The following is a 15,246-nucleotide window of genomic DNA, read 5'->3' as shown; positions in this document are numbered from 1 at the left end:
CCCCCTTCATTTTTCTGGAAGCTAATTCTTCACATTTGATTCACATCCCAGCATATTTTGGACAATTTACAAAAATAAGAAAGCTTGGTTTTAATTTTAAACTCGTGAAATACAGTATAGCATCAAGAAGGGCTTTATCCGTTCCCAAATCCCCAACGTGCAGTTTAAGCTTGTTTTCTAAATTCTTCCATTCTCATCTCTGACAGGATCTGATGAAGCTACGGCAGGCAGCTGAGAGTCCCCAACTGGCACCAAGGTGGATAGAAGCCTGCTTTCCCAACTTTTTGAATACTGTGGAGGTTGTGGCTGATAACCAAGGACTTTTTGCCTGGATTGCTGAAGTGCCTGTGGACTGTGTCTCCCCCTTCTCCCCCACCCCCCAAGTACTATTTATTCATCTATTTACTACTCACAAGATTTTTAATGCTTTATACCAAACGTGTTTTCATTGTGTTTCCATGATATCAGACTGTAAGTTCGTCTTCTAGACTGTAAGCTCACTATGAGCAGGGAATGTGTTTATTGTTATAATGTACTCTCCCTAGCGCTTAGTACAGTGCTCTGCACACAGTTAATGCTCAATAATAATAATAATAACGGCATTTGTTAAGCGCTTACTATGTGCAAAGCACTGTTCTAAGCACTGGGGGGGATACAAGGTGATCAGGTTGTCCCATGTGGGGCTCAGTCTTAATCCCCATTTTACAGATGAGGTAACTGAGGTTTAGAGAAGTTAAATGACTTGCCCAAAGTCACACAGCTGACAATTAGTGGAGCCGGGATCTGAACCCATGACCTCTGACTCCAAAGCCCGTGCTCTTTCCACTGAGCCACGCTGCTCAATGGATACGACTGAATAATTGAATGAATGACATTCTTCTGATCTACATGATGTCTTTCTCCCCTTAGATTGCAAGCCTCCTGTGGACCGGAGATCTGATCCTAATCTGATCTGCTCTTTTTTATTTAATGGTATTTGTTAAGTGCTTACTAGGTGCCAGGCACTGTCCTAAGCACTGGGGTGGATACAAGCTTATCAGGTCAGACATAGTCCATGTCCCACATGGGGCTCCCAGTCTTAAACGCCATTTTACAGAGGAGGTAACCGAGGCCCAAGATCACTTGCCCAAGTGCTTGGGAAGTGACTTGCCCAAGGTCAGACAGTGGACAAGTGGAGCTTGTGCCCACCCCGGTGCTCGGCTTGGCATCTTGCACCTAGGGAGCCCTTAAAAATGTTAACAATAGTAATTATCAGCCCTGTTGTTGGTCCTGTGACTTGGAAGTTAATCAGGAGCCCTGGATTTCCATCCCAGGTTCTGCCTGTAGCTGGACAAAGACCACATATTCACTGTACAACATGCTGCACTCCTTGCCCATGTAATAAAAACAATAATAATAATAATAATAATAATGGTATTTGTTAAGTGCTTACTATGTGTCAAACACTGTTCTAAGCACTAGGGTAGACACAATCTAATCAGGTTGGACACAGTCCCTGTCCCACACGGGGCTCACAGTCTTAATCCTCATTTTACAGATGAGGTAACAGGCACAGTTAAGTGACTTGCCCCAGGTCACACAGCAGACAAGTGGAGGATCCAGGATTAGAACCCAGAGCCCACCCCATGCTTTGGTGGAATCGTGGCTGGGAGGGATGCAGGAATGCGAGGGGCACTGCACAAGCCAATAGCACTACAATGAAGTCCTGTGTAGTCTCTGAACCTAGGCTCATCCTCCACTCCTGGCAAGAGACTCCATTATTTTTTTAATGGTATTTGTTAAGCGCTTACTAGGTATCAAACCCTGTTCTAAGCGCTGGAGTAGATACAAGTGAATTAGGTTGGACACAGTCTCTGTCCCACATGGGGCTCACAGTCGATGTAGGAGGGAGAACAGGTATTGAATCCCCATTTTACAGCTGCAGAAACTGAGGCATGAAGAAGTGATTTCTCCAGTCATACAGCAAGCAATTGTCAGGGCCGGGATTAAACCCCAGGTCCACTGACTTCCAGGCCCAAGCTCTTTCCACTAGGCCACGCTGCTTCTCATCAATAATAGTGATGCCAAAAAAAAAAAAAAGGAGGGATTTGGGGTAGTAGCTCAATATACTATGTAAGCAAATAGCTCTTGAGGAACCCTCTGTGACCATATGAAAACTCACACCCTGGGTCTGACACATGGCAAGAAAGGTGAATGAGTAACAATGGCCCAAACTAATCTTTTAGGACCCAGAGTTAGATTTGAGGGCCACACGGAGCAAATTAACCAGGTAAATTGTTCAGCTTCCACTTCACTTGGAATGCAGTAAACTGTTCTGGGGCAGGTTTGGGAGGTGACAGGGCTGACTGGTATGAAAGAGTCTGTTTGTTGTTATATTGTCCTCTCCCAAGTGCTTAGTACAGTGCTTTGCACACAGTAAGCGCTCAATAAACACTACTGAATGAATGAATACGAAAGTGGACGAGAGATTCTCCGTGGGTCACTCACGCCCAGGGACCCGATCCCACCGTCACCCAGAGATCCTCTTGTACACTGTTCCTGGGAAAATACAGCAGTATCCCTTTACTGGATAGGGAGTCTGAAGGAATTATAACAAACACACCATGGGACTCTTCGGCAGGCCAAATGTGCCAAGCGCTTTCCCATAGTTCAGGCTCCCTTATCTTCAGGCTCCTAAGAGCATTGATTAAGTCCCCTTCTAGACATAGGAAGAAGAATGCTAACCCATGCCACCACCCCCTCCCATTCTCCCCTCTCGCCTCTTGGCTTCAACTTGGCAAAGCTACAGATCCAACAATAACAGCATGGATCCGAGGGCCAGAAGGAACCAAAAGTTAACAGATAGCCTTACCAAAAGTAAAAACAATTTTCCCCCCTTGACTTATGATCCCCATGCTTATAACTTGAGAAAGAATGAAAACCCAAAGATAACTCCGAGCTCCCAAAGCAGGGCCCCTGCTCTTATGTCCATCCAGAAATTCTTCCCTCTGCATTATCAGGTAACAGCATGGGCCTTTAACCTTGATCAAGCCAAATATGCCTCTCAATTCCCCCATTACATCAGACTTATCCTGGAACAGAATGTGAAAGCGCCATCATTTACATAAACAGCCCAAGTACCATTTTGAGTCTCATGCCTAGGATCTAAAAGGATTTCACAATTGGAGAGCTTCTTCAGAATAAAAGTATGCAGTTACAGTAAGTGATAAAGCAGCTGCAAAACATCAAGTTAGAGCTACAGACTTGTCTATCTAATAACCCTCTGAGTCTGAAGGGCCAGCTGCATTATAATTAAGGACAGCAGTGTAAACTTGGCCATCCTCCCTATGTAAACTTGAACTCATCAGCTGGTAACTCACATTCCTGGCACCCCAACTATGGCGTCAAAGAAGGTCCGAAGGAGCCCTTAAATCTTTCCTCTTCTTGTAATCTCCATTTGGAAGTAAGTCTCAGAACAGCAGTCAGCTGTCAGAGTGAGAACCAAATCTGAACTTGGCCTATTCTTCCACACAAGCTGAGAATGTCTTTAGAACAGACGACCTTCCTCACCCTACCCGGCAGGCATGCTCATTCTTATTTTTTCTGCCTTGAATGCTTTAGCACTTCTTTTTTAACCACAGTAGTTACTGGCACTTGATGGTAACAAATCATCCTAAACCCTAATATATCCTATTCAGCTAGTGTACCAATTATATTTACCAATGAGCCATAGTAAGGTCATTAAATTAAAGCGTAAAAATCCTTAAAAATACCAACATCTAGGGCCTTTTTTGTTTATTTAATTCCAAGCCCAGTGCTGGGGCCAGAATTAACAAACAAAAGAAAAAAACACAGCAAAGCTTAGCAATGTGGAAACCAATTCAAAATCATGTGAGAAGAACTTTGTGTTTGGTTTGAAACATGATCTAAATACGGCAAGTGAAGCCTTGCTCTACTTTTCAAAGTTGAAGTAGATAACCTTCCACACACAGCCAAGGGCCTCTGTATGATATTTCTTCTCCAAATGGCTCCCCACACTCAACCACTCAATGGCAGTTATTTACTGAATGCCCGCTGAGAGTGAAGCACAGCACTGAGGGCTTGGAAGAGCACTACTGAACACAGCTGTTTCCCTGCTCTCAAGGGGCTTTCAATCTAATAGGGGAAATAATCAATCGTATTCACTGAATGCGTACTGTTTGCACAGCACAGTACTAAATGACTGGGAGAATACACTACAACACAGTTGGTAGACATGTGCCCTACCCACAATGAGCTTACAGCTTAGAAAGATATAAATAAATTACCAATATGTACATATGTTCCGTGGGGCTGAGGGAGGGGTGAATAAAAGGTGCAAATCCAAGTGCAAGCGTGACATGGAAGAGGAAAATGAGGGAGAAGAGGAAATGAGGGCTTAGTTGGTGAAGGCCTCTCGGAGGGAAAGACGAAAACGAATTACAGTGGAAGCAGAAGGAAAAACCAAGGATATAACCGGAAATAGTACCACATCAGAATGAAAGGGCTGAATAACTGAACATAGAAATTAAAATACACATATGTATGTATGTGCTGAAGAGAGGGTAAAATAAATAGGGGCTAAGGGGGGTTGTTTAACCGACTATCCTAGTTGTGTCAACCTATCTAGGAAGGCTTCCTGTAGAAGGTGGGATTTGGGGGACAGTTCTAAAGATGAGGAGAGATGTGGTGGCCAATTTAGGGGGAGAGGGGGCAAGAGAGGTTCCAGGCTGGGGAAATAACATGAACAAGGGGGTGGAGGTGGAAGAATTGAGAGTGAGGAGCAGTCAGAAGGTGAGCTTGGGAGGAGGCGAGGAGTGTGAGCTGGGAAGTTGCAGCTGTTCCATAAGATGGGGATCTTTGAAGCCAATCCAGAGGAATTTTTTGCTTCACACAGAGGGTAATGGAAAGCCACTGAAGGTTTCTGTGGAGCGAGGAGAGGTATGCCGACCAATGCCTCGAGTAGATGATCAGGGCGGCAATGTGTAATATAGATCCCAAGTGCGGGGGAAGGCTGGAGGCAGGGAAATCAATGAGCAGGCTGATTATAGTACTCTAACATGATACGACAAGAGCTTGGACCAGGGTGATGGCTGAGTTGCTGGAAAGCGGGGGGGGGTCCGGGAAAATGCTGTGGCGGAAAGACTGGCAGGATTTAGCAGTAATAGTATTTATTAAGCGCTTATTGGGTGCAGTGGACAGTACTAAGCGCCAGGAGAGAATATACAGTTGGGAACTAGACATGGACCCTGTCTTTCGGGGGCTCACAATCTAAGTTGGCAGTTCATTGGCTGCAAGAGCCAAAAGGCAGTGAGGAGTAGAGGATGACAGCAAGGTCCAGGCTTCTGGGACATGGATGAAGGTGGGTGCTATCGACTGAGAGAGGAAAGTTAGAGGAACGGGTTTAGAGGAGAAGATGAGTTCAGTTATAGCGATATTGGAGTTGAAGATGGCAGCAGGACATCTAGGTGGAGATGTCTTAGTGGCAAAGGAAATGTGAGATTGCAGAGAAGATGGGAGGTTGGGGCTAGTGAAACAGATTTGGAGGACATAGAGGAGTGAGGGAGTGAGTCACAAGTGAGAAGCGAGGGGACTCAGAATAGAGCCTTGGGGGATACAGGGTGAGAGATAGGAAGGAAGCCAGCGAGAGACTGAAAAGGGGCAGCCGGATCGATGGCATTTATTTAACACTTACTGCGTGCAGCATCCTATACTAAGTACTTGGGAGGGAACAATACGACAGAGATGTTACACACATTTCCTACCCATAAGCGCTCAATCAATACCTTTTTATTGGCACTTAAGTGCTTACTATATGCCAGTCACTGTTCTAAGCGCTGGGGGAAGATACATGTTAATCATGTCCCACATGGGGCTCACAATCTCAATCCCCATTTTACAGATGAGGTCCCTGAGGCACAGAGAAGTTAAGTAACTTGCCCAAGATCACACAGCAGACAAGTGGCTGCTGAATTCTACTTCCCAAGCCCTTAGTACAGTGCTCTGCACACAGTAAGCACTCAGTAAATATGACTGAATGAAGTGTTGAAGCCAGAATTAGAAGCCATGTTCTTCTGACTTCCAGACTCGATGGTCTGGGGGAGAGATGGTCATTCAAACCATGGGATTGGATGAGTGGAGACTGAGACGAGAAGCAGTGCTGTCTAGTGGGCAGAGCACCGCCCTGAGAGTCGGAAGGCCCTGGGTTCTAATCACAGCTCTGCAGCATGTCTGCTGTGTGACCTTGGGCAAGTCACAATTTCTCTGGGCTTCAGTTACTTCATCTGTATGGGACAACTCTATCCTGGCCAGAGAGTGGTCCTAGAGGGAAGTAACCAGGAAAATCTAAGAATGCTCCCAGCCCCTTTGGGCACATAGGCAGAGCCAGAAGCCAGGCATCCAGCTATTGGGATAGTCCCGGCCCATTTGATCAAGGGGAAAAAGAAAAATCACATGAAGTGCTGCAAACATTCATGGCCAAACATTTCATACATGGTAAAATCTGCTTTTCTTCTCAATTAAATGATTCTACTTTAATGATTCTACTTTACTTTAAATGATTCTATTTTATTTTAAATATACTACTGAAATCGGATTGTGACTTTGTGGTCATAGCTTTCATCCCTAAATGGAGGCCTGAGTTTAATCAGAAAATCTTCAGTACAGCGTACTTTACAAGTGAAAAACATTTTTTCAGTCATTTTAATATTAATACTATTTATTCATTTAATATTAATAACTTATGCAATTAAGCTAGCAGCTTGAGTAAAATTAGATTAACAAAGCCGGTTTGTTCTTAATTAAGGTGAGCTTTTGGAAACCCGAAGTAAATACTATGATAGTTCAGACATTTTAAAATAAAAAACTATGGGTGTGACTACCTGGGAGAGAAAGAAACCTTCCTCCTTCGAGCCACTGAAGTCCAGGTTAGTACACTGAAGAGGTCATTTCCCAAATGTTATCTTAGTCATGTCAGTGAGGTGATGAGCACGAAAAGCCATAGCTTCATAGACTGTGAGCCTCCTGAGGGACAGAGCCCCTCTCTAATTCCCTGTATACCCTTTTCCAGCACTTAGTACAGTGTTCTATCCAAAGTAAGCGCTTAATAAATACTTTGACTTCTACTGACCAATTAAAACAATGCAATTCCAAATTCTGGTTGGATTTTGAACTCAAGATTCCCTACATGATCAACTGATCACATTTTTTTAGGTCCTTACAATGTGCAGCATAATGCATTGAGAGAAATATAAGGGCTGGAATTCAAATATGGCTCCTAACCCACAGAAAGCTCTAAAGGTTGGGGGAGAGATCAGGGAGACTGACACCCAAGGGAAAAATGATTAGGCTAAATTCAACAATTCAAATAGAACAGTTTACTACTGCTAGGCGGGAATATGCCTCAGGTTCCTCACTGCTCCAGTAAGACTACCCTCAATTCAAACTACCCAAACAGTCCCAATGTTGTAAATGTTGGGTGACAGGGCTTCAATGGAAGATTAGAGCTTTTACCCTTAGTGATGGTGGGTGGGAAAATAGGGGCTATCCTGGCCCCCGGAACTACAAACCCTGACGCCCCAATTGGGGGGCTCCAGGTCACATGCTACTGTGTGGGGGTGTGATTTCACTCCCTGTCAAACAGAAATGGGGTTCTGCTCCTCTGTGAGGTAGAAAAGGCCCCGGGAAGAACAACGTGCTAGGAAGAAAACCTTATTTACTGAAGACTGACTACCAAGACCAACCTCACTGAGAATCTGAGTTTGAAAACCAGACCACTGTTGAATTTCAGATACCTTGACTCCTCATAAATTAGCACCAAAATATTCATGTTGCCTTGCAAGTCCTTCCCAAATAATGCCGTGTACTCCCCTGCTCATGGGTAAGACTGGGCCCAGATTTTCTAAGCAAGATAAATAAAAAGACATCTATTCTGCCACCACTTAGTAAACCTACTAATTCTTGCGCCTTTCACTCAGACTTGGGGCTATCATCAAAATATGCCGACTCTCTCTTGGAAGCATCGCTAACGGACAGTCTCTCTCTGATCATCCTACAGCTCAAATCCTTTTCTTGGGCCTTAGGTATCTTTTACTCATCTTTGCCATTTCCACTTCTTTTTGTTCTCTTTTCCTCACTTCCTTGTCCATCCTATCAAAACTCCAAACTGGATAAATGCCATTCTGAGACAGAAAAATGCATGTGCTTTAAAAATTTTAAGTAACATGTAGTCCTCAAGTCTTCACCACTCACCTGGTGTCCGTGAACAGTGTACAGTAACTTGCCCTCCATTAAGTTCAAAATTTTAAGGGTAGAATCACCAGAGGCAATAATGAGGTAGTTTCCCGATGCATGGAAGGACAGTGAGTTGGCGCCACTATTGTGTACTAGAGAGAGAGGAAATACAAATATTAAATGTAGGTTTGGAGCCTGAAGTTAAGAAACCAAATTACAGCATAAATCAGTTATGAAAATATGAAGCTCTCGTATCACTCGGGAAAGAGCGGACACTAAATCTTCCCTCTCTGTGTTCCTGCCTTCCAGATGAAATCCCGTATCCGAAAAAAAGGAATGAGGCTGCCACTGCATGGCTCCAACCATGACTCCTTCAGGATAAGAGAAGCAGCGTGGCCTAGTAGTTTAGAGCACGGGCTTAGGAGTCAGAAAGACCTGGGTTCTAATCCCAGCTCCGTCCCTTGTCTGCTGTGTGATCATCTCTGTACCTCAGTTACCTCATCTGTAAAATGGGGATTAAGACTGTGAGCCCCATGTGGGACATGGATCCAACCTGATTAGCTTATACCTACCCCAGCACTAAGTACAGTAAGTGCTTAAATTACCATAAAAAATTAAAAATAATAATTTTAAAAAATCACAAAAACACCTGCTTCATCCTCAGTCCACATGGGCAGGCTGAAAATCCTCTGGGGTATGATCAATCAATTTTTAGACTGTGAGCCCACTGTTGGGTAGGGACTGTCTCTATATGTTGCCAACTTGTATTTCCCAAGCGCTTAGTACAGTGCTCTGCACACAGTAAGCGCTCAATAAATACGATTGATGATGATGATCGATCAATAAATAGTATTTACTGAACACCTACTGGTGCAGAGTACTGTACTAAGTGCCCAATACAGTACTACTACTACTAATAATAATATTAATATTTGTTAGGTGCTTGCTATGTGCCAGGCACTATATAATAATGGTGGTATTTGGTAAATGCTTACTATGTGTCGAGCACTGCTCTAAGCGAACACTGTGGTGGATACAAGCCAATCGTGTTGGACACAGTCCATGTCCCACATGGGGCTCATAATCTTAATCCACATTTTACAGATGAGGTAACTGAGGCACGGAGCAGTGAAGTGACTTGCCCAAGGTCACACAGCAGACAAGCGGCAGAGCTGGAATTACAACCCAGGCCTTCTGATTCCCAGGCCCGTGTTCTGTCCTCTGGACCAAGCTGCTTCATATGTATTAGTATGTATGATTCTTGACTTCCAAAAACCTTAGTTTAATGAGGGAGACAGTCACTTAGAGTGCTCCAGAGGTGAGAGTCCTTAAGTACCTAAGGAGCAAGGTAGGACTGAAGTGGCAGTTAGGGGGATATAAGGAGGGGAGATGAGAAATTAATCAGGGAAGGCAAGTAGAGGGGATATGATTTCAGAAGGGCTTTAAAGATGGGGAGAGCTGTGGTCAATCAGCTACAAAGGGGAGAGAGTTCCAGGCAGTAGGGGTGGAGGGCGTGAACAGAAGGCCAGTTGTGGGAAGGACAAGAATGAGGTACAGTGAATAGGTTAGCTCGAGAGGGACAAAGAGATTGAGTTAAGGTGTAGAGGGAGCAGTGGTTATAATAGAAGGAAGAGAACTGATTGATTGAATGCTTTAAGGCCGATGGTCAGGAGTTTCTGATTGATGTGGAAAAGAATGGGCAACCACTGGAGGTCTTTTAGGAGTGGGGTGACGTATGCAGAACAACATTTTAGAAAAATGATGCAGGCAGCAAACTAAGATAGGGAAGATCAGCAGGGAGGTTGAATGTTGTAGTCTATCTGGGATCACTCAATCAATGGTATTTATTGAGAGCTTTCTTAGTGCAAAGCACTGTACTAAGCGCTTGGGAGAGCACAACATAACAGAGTTGGTAGACACACTCCCTGTCTATGAGGAGCTTACGGTCTAGATAAAAGACATAATATGACTGGTGCCTGAACCTTCTTGGTGGCCATCTGGGCAGAGAGGAAAGGTTGGCTCCTGGAAACGCAGTGGAAGAACCGAAGGGGGTTGCTGAAAGATTGGATGTGTGGGTTGAAAGAGAGGAAGGAGTCAAGGCTAATGCCAAGGTTGAGGGCTTGAGAGAGGGGGAGGATGGAGACGGTTTCGATTGTGAAGGGAAAGTTAGGTGAAAGAGAGGATTTGAGGGGGAAGATGAGTTCAGATGATGAGGAAAAGGTCCCAACTCCAGAGCCACTGTGGTGGAGGGGTGGCGGAGGGAAATGATGACCTTATAGAGTGGCAGTCTCTGTGCCACTTCCTGGCCTGGTGCCACCTACCACTGGTGCCATGTGAGCATTAGCAGCAACTGCAGCCCCAGCTCTGGAAGTGGAAGACAGGAGCTTCAGCCCATCAGGGTTTAAGCCGCTTTCAAGCTCCAGATATTTGGCCCCTGTCTTATTACCAAAATCTCCTCAGGCCGCCTGGACGGCCGGAAGTTAAGACAAGTGAATGACCCTTCTGGAGTGCTCCAGGACCAGTCAGTCGACTGTACGAGCGCTTACCATGTGCAGAACACTGCACTAAGCACTTGGGAGAGTACGATACAACAATATAACAGACACCATCCCTGCCCACAATGAGCTTACAGTCTAGACCTTACAGTCCAGGGGGTAAGGTGAGCCTCAAGCTCAGCCCTGGTGGGCAAGTGAAACATCATCCACGACAACTGAACGTCCAAGAAGATGAGAATCTTTACTTTCTCTCTTCCTCCATTTCCCCTCTCTCCTCCTTCTCTGCCTATTTGCCTTCCTCTCTGGCTCTTTCCCTCCCTCTCCCCTACCTCCTCAAAATCTTCATTGATGCTCCACCTCATATCTGCCTCCATGTTCAAAATGAAAATTTGGCACCCCCAGCTCTAACCCTGCACAATTTAGCACCCAAACTTGCCAAACCACCATTCCTATCTTTCACCCAATGACTTCCAGCAGGAAGAAAGCCAGGAAGGGAGTGAGCAGTAGAGGAAGTGGGTGAGTAAGTGTTGGATAAGTACTTGTGCGGCTGACACAAATACACATTTGAATCCTACCAGATTATAAGACTGATTAAAACCAGGAAAACCTCTTTGGGCTTTCCGTATTCAATAGTTTACGACAGATGGTATTACAATTTTGAAGAGATCCAAAAAAAAAATGAGTTTTCTACACCACACAGTAAGAGTTAACATTTTTCTCAACAGCCTGTTATAAAAAGGTTCTTTGATACGGCTTATTTCTGAGGACTATCGTACATTTTTAACTAGCAGGGTAAGTCTGAGACAGAGAAAACCCTCTTAACATGCTGCAGGTGAATTCATACACTTGCGTTAATGAAATTTAAAACCGCATTTTCCTGGGGGGCGGGTGGGGGGAATAATAAATCAATGGAATTTATTAAGTGCTTACTGCTAGCAGAGCACTGTGCTAAATGTTTGGAAGAGTATGATACAACAGAGCTGGTAGGCACATTCTCTGCCCACGAGGAGTTTACAGTCTGGGGGTGAGAAATAACTATGAAACACTATGAATACTTTAGAGAGGCATCTAACAGAGAGGAAAGGTGGTGGGGCCATCAAACTAACGCCAACTACAGTCTCAGGGCCTGAAAGAAATGATCCCAGGCTGAGAACACGAACAAATTTAAATAAAAATTGAAAATACCATCCAGAGCTACTGATGCGATCAGCTGCATCATTACTATGACGCTGAGAAGGGTAGGAGGGGCTGAAGAAAACTTAGATAAACTGATACATTTTGGACCCTAACGGAGAAGCTGAGCTAGTGTTCAACACTGTAATAAAAACAATAAAAATAGCCAGAGAACTTTTCCCGGATTTTTCGTGGAGCCTAGGCATAATGGAAAGCAACTACTATTACCCTATCAAAGCCAATTTACTGAAGTTTGAGTGTTTGGGGAATTTAAAAACATGCAACTGAGCATGCTCAGTGGTGAGAACATTTAGTACTTTACATAATAAGTTATTTATATCTTTAAAATACACACCAAGCACTATGAATACTGGGAATCGTGCCTGGAGTCAAGCCAAACCCTGAGCTGCATATGCTCTAGAAGGGATGCTTCACGGAAGGGATGCTCTATTTAATCTTTCTAGATGCTCTGAGCATGAGAGAGGGAGGAGGGGAAAATAAAGGAGACGTTGGCATTTTTCTCACCCCCAGCCATTTAGTAAAAATGGAGCTAGTGACATTCAGGGGCAAAGAAGCAATCACTCAATTTTACTTATTGAGCACTTATTTCATTCAATTCATTCAATTGTATTCATTAAGCACTTGCTGTGTGCAGAGCACTCTACTAAGCCCTTGGGAAAGTACAATATAACAATAAATGGACACATTCCCTGCCCACAACGAGCTTATGGTTTGCGCAGAGCACTGTGCTAAGCAATATAACAGAGTTGGTAGACACGTTCCCTGCCCACAGTGAGCTTATGGTCTAGAGGGGGAGACAGCTATTACTATAAATAAATAAATTATGGCTATGTCCATAAATGTTGTGGGGCTGAGGCAGGGGTGAATAAAGGGTGCGAATCCAAGTGTAAATCCAATCCAAATCCAGCAAGCAATTGCCAGGGTAACCGCCCCGTATAGCCACTGCCATCCTCAGCACTCAAACTGGGCAACTACTTTCAGGATTCCGGCTAAGCCTGTTTATCCTGTGACACCCCCACGAGTCAACCTAGGTGGTTCTTTCCATAGAAACCTTCACCACTTACTGGGTAGCCCCTGAAAGCATTCCCCTATTTCTGGCTGTTTCACATGGTCACCTCAGCCAGGTGTGAAGTATCTTCTTTAAGACCCTCCTACAATGCATTTTTTCATGGAAAACTATTATCCTAAGCTTCCTTAGCCTGATTAGTAGTGGGAGAGGAAGAGAAAGTGTCTTTTCCACTCAGCCCACAGGTTGAAAATATTCACTGGCCTGTGTGTTTGAGACCTGGAAGAAATCACATAAGGCCTAATGAAAATCTGTCTGTTTGTTTTTACTCCATTTAATACGACTTTGAGGACTGGCTCTGGGTTAACGAGTAGACTAAGCCACTGCCACAGATCAAAATTTACGGTTGGAAGGGGAAGTTCTTTCTCACTCTTGAGTTCGGTCTCGTGACCGTATCAAGTCATAAATATGGCCAGAATCGATCAGTTGTATTTATCAAGTGCTCACTGTGCAGAGCACTGAATTAAACACTTGGGAGAGTACAGAGTTGGTAGACATATTCCCTACCCATTCATCATCATTTCGACAGAAAATTAGGGCCAAGAGCCACAGAAAGGCTTGTTTCACTGCGCTAACGAAGACCCAGACACGGAACGTCTGCAGTCACCAAAAGCTCATATTTTCTTGGCCTCCCAAGATGGGGAGCAATAAAAGGTGGGGGAATGGAATCATTGGGAAACAGATGGGGTCCAGATATATTTTGTGAGCTGAAGAGAATTTTTTTAAACTGTTTGCCAGACTGCCAACAGTCTCAAATGTTCTTTAGCCATCACCAAAGTAATAATTAGTACTGCACTGAAAAAGAGGAAAACAAGGGGGCAAAGGACCATTATGTCACCAGTCTTACTCAATACAGCAGGTGTTTTTCCAGCTGACCAGTAGCTCTCTTGTGGCACTCAAAAGAAGTTATTAAAAATAATTGTATGCATTTTCATGGCAAATTGTGATTCACTAGATTAGTATGCTTCATCTCAAAGGGTAAAGGCTAGTTCCGGGCACTATTCTCCCAAAATGCCCTTGGACACTTCGGTAATTAAGGGGAGAAATATGTGTGAATAGCTCAATTTGGTCACTTAATCCCCTTGGGTCTCGAGGCTAATCCATAAAATACACTAACAAGACCGTTTAATTCACGGAGTTGGGGTGAGCAACAGCAACAACGAAATAAATCAAAATATCTGCAGTGCCTTTGGCTCAGCCACCCCACAGGCTGTGCAACCCCGAGCAACATCGTGCACTATTTGGATGATGTACTACAGGATTCGTATGCCCTTCCTCCGATATTATGTTCCACCGCTACAGGTCACTTAATTCCCTTCCCGCCCACCCACCCCACCCCACTCTTTTCCCGCTCTCCCCTGATCCAAACAGTTTCCCTCCACTCCCACCACCTGAGAAACAGCATGGCCTAGTAGATCAAGCATGGGCATGGGAGTCAGAAGGACCCGGGTTCTAATCCCAGCTCTGCCATGTGTCTGCTGTGTGACTTTGGGCCAGTCATTTCACTTCTTTGTGCCTCAATTACCTCATCTGGAAAATGGGGATTAAGTCTGTGACTGTGAGCCCCATGTGGGACAGTACCGTGCCTGTCACGTAATAAACACTTAACGAATGCCACTGAAAAAAGCAAAACCTGAATTTGACTTCCTCCTCTGTCTCCCCCACCCCGATACTTTTTGAAACAACTGAGAGCAATGCTGCCGCTCTCCGCCATGCACTGGATATGGGAAGGGAGCTTACAGTGGCACCATGGGAGAATGTCAGCGGGACCCTCCCAATGGCCAGATGTCTGGATTCCTGGTCCTGCCCCCCTTGCTCATCCTGCCTCTGGCCTGGAACGCCCTCCCTTCCTCATATCTGACAGACAATGACGCTACCTGCCTTCAAAGCACATTTCCTCCAAGAAGGTTTCTAATCCCACTACACCACGTGTCTCCTGTGTGACCTTGAGCAAGTCACTTAACATCTCTGGACCTCAGTTACCCCTTCTGTAAAATGGAGATAAGAGTGTGAGCCCTATGTGGGACAGGGACTGTGAGCTTGCATCTACCCCAGTGCTCAGAACAGCACATAGTAAGCACTCAACCACTACCATTATTATTATTATTATTATTATTACTTACTTGTGTAGGGCTTGGCCATCATGTCAGAACTGGTTCTAGAATGGAACCTAACTGCACACAAACCTATACCAAAACTACTCTATGATTACAGAGAAACAGCATGGCATAGCGGATAGAGACTGGGCCTGTAATAAGATTG

The 15,246-nt window shown here is 44.6% G+C and overlaps 1 protein-coding gene across 2 annotated transcripts in view; it reads right to left on the bottom strand.

Annotated features, from left to right (window-relative positions):
* Nucleotides 1-15,246, bottom strand: part of POC1A (POC1 centriolar protein A) — a 108,198-nt gene that overhangs the window by 78,396 nt on the left and 14,556 nt on the right. For both annotated transcript variants that reach the window (XM_038771245.1, XM_038771246.1), the window contains exon 7: nt 8,248-8,381. In XM_038771245.1, the coding sequence (XP_038627173.1) occupies nt 8,248-8,381 (134 nt within the window). The remainder of the gene's footprint in view (nt 1-8,247; nt 8,382-15,246) is intronic.

Source organism: Tachyglossus aculeatus, chromosome X2, assembly GCF_015852505.1.
Source record: "Tachyglossus aculeatus isolate mTacAcu1 chromosome X2, mTacAcu1.pri, whole genome shotgun sequence".
Taxonomy (NCBI): domain Eukaryota; kingdom Metazoa; phylum Chordata; class Mammalia; order Monotremata; family Tachyglossidae; genus Tachyglossus; species Tachyglossus aculeatus.
This window is presented reverse-complemented; position numbering and strand designations above follow the sequence as displayed.